Below are 6945 nucleotides of genomic sequence, written 5' to 3' on the forward strand. Positions count from 1 at the left end.
TTTACCAAAATTAAAACATAAATAAAATACAAGGAAACACGTTCGCAAATGCTGGCAGATACCTGTGTATGTATATATATTTTAGGATGTGTATATATAGGGGACACAGCAAATGAATTCAATTTCGAATGAAAAATGGCGGCAGTGATGAAGATGGCGACGTCGCAGGCATCGCAAAATGCGTGCCTGCGTGAAAAGTGGGTGGAAAAATAAGAAAATGGATAGGGAAAGGTGGTGGAGGAAAAAGAAAGGCGCGGGGGAAGGAACAAACTTTATTAACATTTTTCGCATGCTGCACGTGCAGCGTTTGTGGCAGGAACGTCGCGACGCGCCGCGTATTTCGCGCTCTTTAATGAAGTTTCATAAATTGTGAAAATCGAACGTTAATCAAATAAGGAGCGGAGAGCCATGTGCAAAAGGTGGCGCCTTATATGGCCGACAAACTACAGACGTGGCCAAAGGAATCTGTCAATAAATCAATTAGTGTAATATAAATCAAGTGACAAACGGAAAGCACGAAACACAAAAGGCCGCTGGAGGGCGCTGTGGTGAAGTTACCATCTTCTGTAATATGATAGTTGTGGTCTTAATTAATTGCAACAAATTTAATGTCTGACATGTTGGCCGGGGGGAGAAAACCGAAATAGAAAATATAGCATTAAAAGTGGCCCAGAGCCACAATTAGCCAAATGACAAAGCCGACACGATTGCTCTGGCTCATAACTCATGACATTTTGCGGTTGCTGCCGTCGGTGTGGTTTTTCAATTGCCAGTTGATGGCTACAATTACAATAACCCTGTTCCCCTTCGTCCTCCAGCCCTGACTCCTTTCAATGCTAACAATATAGTCGCTTCCTTGCAAACTTCCGGTATTACGCTGCTTTTGCAAGCGAATCTCTGGGCGTATGCGCAATGCCCATCAAAGCTCATAAGACCACGATAAAAAATAATTATTCTACCTGTTCACAACACTTAGAAAAGTGAGTTGGAAAATAAAAATAAAAATTTAGAAATATAACTATAACAATATTAAGAACTAAGAAAAGTATTAATATTCATTTATTTCAAAACAACAAACTTGTATTTATAAAATAAAATATTTGTACTAAATTTCTTTTTACCAGTGTTCATATTTCCTGGGTCTGACTACTTCTCAAATTATTTCCAAGACTCCTATCGAGAGCAGGCCAAAACCAAACCTTCTGGTCCGTGGCAAACAATTTTGACATTTGACTAATGCGGGACATTAGTTCTGCCAAAAATTTCTTAATTTAGCGTTAACGCTGCTCCGAACATTTCCTGGAAGGTGAAATGAAAGGTGGGTGAAACGACTTGGCTGGGACCTGTATGCCAAAATTTATTTTGGCCACAAGCCCGTGCTCCGAAGTTTCCCGGAGCTTTATCTGCTAAAAATTTGTCACAGCAAATAAAAAGTTTTGCCTTTCACCTTGCCACTCGTTTTTTTTTTTAGTTATACGATTTTCTTATTTGTTTTTTAGTCCGTCGAGCAAGAAATAAAGATAAAAACTTAAGCTAAAATAAGTTTCTATAAAAGTGTGCGAAAAAAGGGGGAAACGAAAAGAGAGCCAAAAGCCAGCGATGAAGAAATTTGAAGTGCAGCAAGCTGCAGCAATAATAAAATAACAGAAAAGCAATTAAAAGCCAGCTGCTGGTGATTTGCCGGATTAGGGTCCAACTTGACCAAAGGAAAGGGCTACTTTGTCTCGCTGGAGACCATGATAACCTTGAAAAAGGGTTGGAGGGCAGGGTTGATATGCACATTTCTAGCGAAGCTCAACGTCGGACCATTACAGAATTATGTAATTGCCCGGACAATGTCTGAAAATGGGATGGACTGTTTGCAGCTTTAGAGGTTTAAACGTAATAAAAATATTGACTCAAAGATAAGTACGATAATAACTTGTAACTCAACAATGAAACTCTGGGAGAGAAGGGATAATAGCTAGCTAATAGAAGCTAGATAATCAGCTTATTGGGATTCTATAAAATTCTTTACTATTAAATACAGATTAACTTCTGAAATGGCGACCCTTTAGGATTATCCCAGGGGAACTTAAAATTAAAGTGGAGGAGTTCTGCGCTGGCGATTAAGTTCCTGTCATTGGCCAAGTTGATGACAGACAACTCCGATATTTTCCGCCAACTAAGTTCAGGTGCTGGAAAGTGCTGCGCTTCAATATTCATCCGGCGAATATTTGCGTCGCGTAGTTGGCAAATTTTACCGCTGCGCTTATTCGTCTGGCTGTTCTTGTTGGCTAACAAAACTTTGGCCCACAAAACCGCACACTCGTACGTATGCACTCACACAAACGCAACCGTATGCCCGAATTTACGCCCACAAAAACACACTGAGCCACATGCATTGACATCGCTTTTGCATTCATGGAGCATATGTTCCAACTCCCGATTTAGTTTTCGTTTTACGGTTTGAAGTTTTACATTAAAAGCATTTCAGGCAGATAAATAGAGCATAAGAGGGAGTGGGACAAAGACAGCGCAGAGCGAGGGAGACGGCAGATAATTCCCAGCCTCCCCGAAATTTTGTGTCCCCTTGTCACTGATAAAGTTTTTGTTTTTGCCCTGCTGCTGGAATTATATTATAATTTCAACTATGAGTACTACTCATGCAAATAACTCAAATTAAAGTTTTTATGCCTATGGGGCGCACACACACAAGGACAGACCGGAAACCGCCATCTTGTTTTTAGTTTTTGGATAAAAGTTGCGGGCACGCACAAGACTAGCAGACACACAAGGCCGAAAGGGTTACAAAAATACTTGGTTATAACCGGGTACAACACTGTCCTACAAAATGCTTTTATTATGACTAAGAAATAAAAAATAAGCATTTTCTCAATCTATTAATAATCAATTACACCTAATAGACAAAATTAGTCAGAAATTAACCATTCGCCTACTGATTCAACAACTCAGTCAACGTAATCCCTTATGTCAGAAAACATTCAAACTAAATAACAAAAGTAATTTTCTAATTTACAACAAATATGGCGTTTACCACACAGATTATTTTACACGCGAATTAAGCCGTGTAAACAGCGAATTAGCAAATATGTTGATAAGCAAACGATTTTAATAACTGATTAAAAGTAATAGTAAACAGGCAAATTGAATGGAATTTCCTAGCGATTTAGGTATTTTAGCGGATTATTAAATTTGTAAAGTGAAACGAGTTACAAGTGATGTATTTCAATGTTAGCAACTCATTAGCATAGTGTTGCAGTAATTACAGAAGTCTGGGTAGCATTCATTTTCACTTCATACGCCGAACAATTACGACGGGTTGACGTCATAAAAAGCCTGTAAAAGTGCATTTAAACTATCTGAAAAGTAGCCTCCGTTCTTGAGGCGCCGTTGGTGTGCCTCGTCAGCACTTCTTTTCGGCCAACAGCAGCAGCAGCATCAATAACGGGAAAGTTTTAGCCAGAAACCAAGGAATGCCGACCACAACAGCAACACACCAGAGAGCAAGGACCAGCCCAAAAATTATGGCCACACTTTCGTTTTTACCAATGGGCGGTGGCAGGAGGGTGGACAATGCCCCAATGAGATAAGAAAAGTACCGGCAAGTAGTGCACACAGAGAAAAATATGGTTCCATTTCACATTGTCAGCATGTTGGAAGCTCGTTAAATATATTCCAGTTACACTCAGACTCAAATATGGCTTACATAAGGTGTTGGTATAAGTTCGAATTCAGATTTGATACAGGTGCACTCCATTTTCCACCGTGTGCTCGGGCAGGAGCATTCTTGAAATGCAGCCAGGCCGCAACTATGTGGCCGCCCATAAAGTTGAGCCGTCACCAGAGGAAAGTCCCCTTGCTGGGCTGCAAAAGTTTTTAGGGCCAGCTTGTGTTTATAAGATGGCCGAGTAGCGGCGTTCGGCTATCAGTTGGCCAGAACTTTACTGCTTACGTTCATCATATTTGCGCGAGAGTTTGCCGACGCAACTTTTCAGGCAGCCCCGAAGAGCAGAGATACCAGATACCAGATATGCTATACATATAGCAGATATAGCGAATGGAAGAGCTTGCGACCACTGCAACAAACTGCAGCGATTGCTGTCAGCTGCAAGTGCTTCGGGCGGCAGGCACTTGAGACTTCTTTTGAAAATTGTCCAACAAGAAAACCTTAAAACGCTGCCGCCCAACCCAGTCCAACCTGCAACTGCACCTCAAACTCCTGGCCATCGGCCCAAAGGACATGGCAACAACTGACTGATAAATGTCGCTGCCAAGGCTGCAAATACGACTGAGGACATTTCCTTATTTCCTGCCGTTGTCCGCTGTCCGGCTGGACGACTTTTGCTACAGGAAACTTTTAGACCAAAAGGAAACCCAAAGCAGCGGAAGGCATTCTGGGGAGAGCCCTTTTTTATGCAAGTCATAGAAATTTACAAGCCCCAGTGACAAGGACGTTTAGTTTATGGACGCGCAGCGGCTTTAGTGCTGACAACTTGGCCATGCCTGTTTAAATCTCAATACCATTTATTTTTTTTTTAATTTTTCAATTTTGTTAAAAACTTTCCTATAACATTTATTTTATTAGTACTGCCGCATTGCAGTTACTTTGCGACTTTTTCGATTTTCTTTTTTAATGTCTTACCGAGCTAAAATATCTGGTTCAAAGTGTAAATAAATATGCAAATATATTTATGAGTATGGCAACCAGATTAGTTTTTGATTGTCCGTAATAATTGAATACGATTATTGACTTTAGCCAGAATTACCGACGCGTTTTCGCACAATCAAAGATCCCCGAGGCCTTAGAAGTGCCAACACTGGTGGGGCGTGGGACATTTTGCTGTTGAAAACTTTGTTACATTGGCATATGCAATTGGGTTTGCTGCACATCCTGTCGACAGCTTGGACTTGCCAAAGTTTTTGCCACTGTTAAATGTTTTCTACGTTTTTATGTCTTCGCCAACGTTTTTTGGGCGTTTTAAGGCAGAGTTTGTGGGGTGAGCAAAGTTTTTAATGAATTTTATAGCAGGCGGTGTTGAGGCGATTGTGAGACGATTCAATCCGAAGGCGACTCTTACGAAACACAGAGGCCCCCGATAAGCGGGAGGCCAAAGGTGCGGACAGGCAGCGGGCCAATCAAGCTAATCACAAACGGGCTGAGATAGACAGGCATACACATATACAACACATATAGTACTCCGATCTGACTGTTGCACAGACAGACAAACAGACGGACCGCTTTGACTTTGATGCGCTGTCGCTGGTGTTTTGGCCTGGGCATTAAATGCAGCACATTAAAGCCGCAGGAGCCATCGCCGCTGACGGCTGACAAGCGTTGAGTCAATTACATGGTAATAAACTAATGGACAACGTGCCCGCCTGGCGACGGCGTCACTCGCCATCATCATCACCATTCAGCCTCATCAGTTTTGGACCTCACTCATGCCCGTTTAGCTTCAACACTTGTTGCACTTCCCATGGCCGGCACAAAAAGGCAACTATAATTGGCCCAAAGTGAGCTTGATTCGAAAACTGCACTCGCTTAAAGGCGAAAGTTGAAAACCTGAGATGTTAACTGGCAAAAGGTATATCCGCGATGATTTTTTTTTAATTCATCACATTATTGTTTGCAATTCTACACTTTTGTTTTCACTTATCTAAGATATTGGTATTTTCAATGGATGGTTCATTCGACGAGATCCTTAGGAGTGGACGCACTTGTTAATGTTCAGGCTGTAGGATGATCCGGGGGGACAGGAGCCGTGAACAGGACGCTCGATGGTGCACCGATTGTTCTCGGCACTATATCCTGCAGGACATCCGCTGCTGGCAAAGGCACCTGCCATCACGGACAGGACCAAAACCAAGAGCCAAGTGCATTTCAAAAGCATGTTTATGAAATCCTTTTCGAGTTCTGCACTTGAAAGAAAATCCGTAGTTTGAATTGGAATACTCAACAGCCTCAACTCACCTTGGGCAACTAGAAAATGCAACTATTTTAAGTGATGCAACTGAGATGGGTCTTATATACCAACAGATGTGCCGAGCTAGTGATTCCATCAACTCGACCTTGGTCTAGTTCTACTGATTCTAACTTATGACAGGCAGCCGATCTACGATAACACTAGCAGCTGATAAGCAGCTAAACAAAGCAGATTTGTTTTCAAATTGTTTTAAATGTATTCGATCACTTTTCCTGATAATGTTCTTTATTTATTTAGTTTTTGTACACACACAGATTGATGCTTGGTTGGTATTGGGAGTTTTGTGGGCACTCTCCGCGGATGGTGCGCTTTGCGGTGCACCTGTTACCATCCTTCTTGAATGGGGCAGGGCAGCTCTTGGCCGAAACAGTCATGGCGATGAGGGCCAAAATGAAGATGGTGAGCCACGAGAAGTTCATGTTGGTTGCAGGCTGCAAGTCAATACACATATTTATTAAAAGAAATTATTAAATAATACTTAATAGACGATGATAACAGAAGTGATTCAATTTGTTTGATAATCAATCAAGGAGTTAAGTGTAGGAAATTCTGTTTTTTGACTCATTTTATATTCATCAAAACATCAAAGAAAAAGCTATGGAAATCCTAGGCTGGTTGGAGCTCTTTCGATCACTTACTTCTTTCTGTCTTCGCTTTGTAGATGAGCAAACTAAAATTCCTCGCAGGCAGCTGCTGCTTTTATACCCACGGAATCATACATTTCGGGCCTCTATCGCATACATGACGAACCTTTGACCCAATTAGTGACATTTAAGCTGGCGCCGATAAGAAGCAGCGAAGGCTTGACACATGTGGCCCGCTGGATGCCTATCTTCATCAGCAAAAGGAAGCGGGCAACAATTCAGGAGAAAGTGGAGCAAGAACAAAGGGCATTTGCGTGGGGTTGACTGCAGTCGACTGGGCTCTGAAGTAGGCGTGAAAAACCGGCGATGGCGAG

At 41.9% G+C, this 6945-nt stretch overlaps 2 protein-coding genes across 2 annotated transcripts; both read right to left on the reverse strand.

Annotated features, from left to right (window-relative positions):
* Positions 1–5574: 5574 nt before the first annotated feature.
* LOC117145525 lies at positions 5575–6079 on the reverse strand. The gene is made up of 2 exons (XM_033311216.1): positions 5975–6079; positions 5575–5917 (listed from the first exon to the last, which is right to left on the reverse strand). The coding sequence occupies exon 2, from the start codon at positions 5892–5894 to the stop codon at positions 5706–5708; it is 189 nt and encodes a 62-aa protein (XP_033167107.1). The 5' UTR covers positions 5895–5917; positions 5975–6079; the 3' UTR covers positions 5575–5705.
* Positions 6080–6190: 111 nt separating this feature from the next.
* Positions 6191–6678, reverse strand: LOC117145526. Its single transcript, XM_033311217.1, has 2 exons — positions 6626–6678; positions 6191–6418 (listed from the first exon to the last, which is right to left on the reverse strand). The coding sequence occupies exon 2, from the start codon at positions 6404–6406 to the stop codon at positions 6221–6223; it is 186 nt and encodes a 61-aa protein (XP_033167108.1). The 5' UTR covers positions 6407–6418; positions 6626–6678; the 3' UTR covers positions 6191–6220.
* Positions 6679–6945: the final 267 nt, after the last annotated feature.

The sequence above is a fragment of the Drosophila mauritiana genome, chromosome 3R, assembly GCF_004382145.1.
Source record: "Drosophila mauritiana strain mau12 chromosome 3R, ASM438214v1, whole genome shotgun sequence".
NCBI classification, from domain to species: Eukaryota; Metazoa; Arthropoda; class Insecta; order Diptera; family Drosophilidae; genus Drosophila; species Drosophila mauritiana.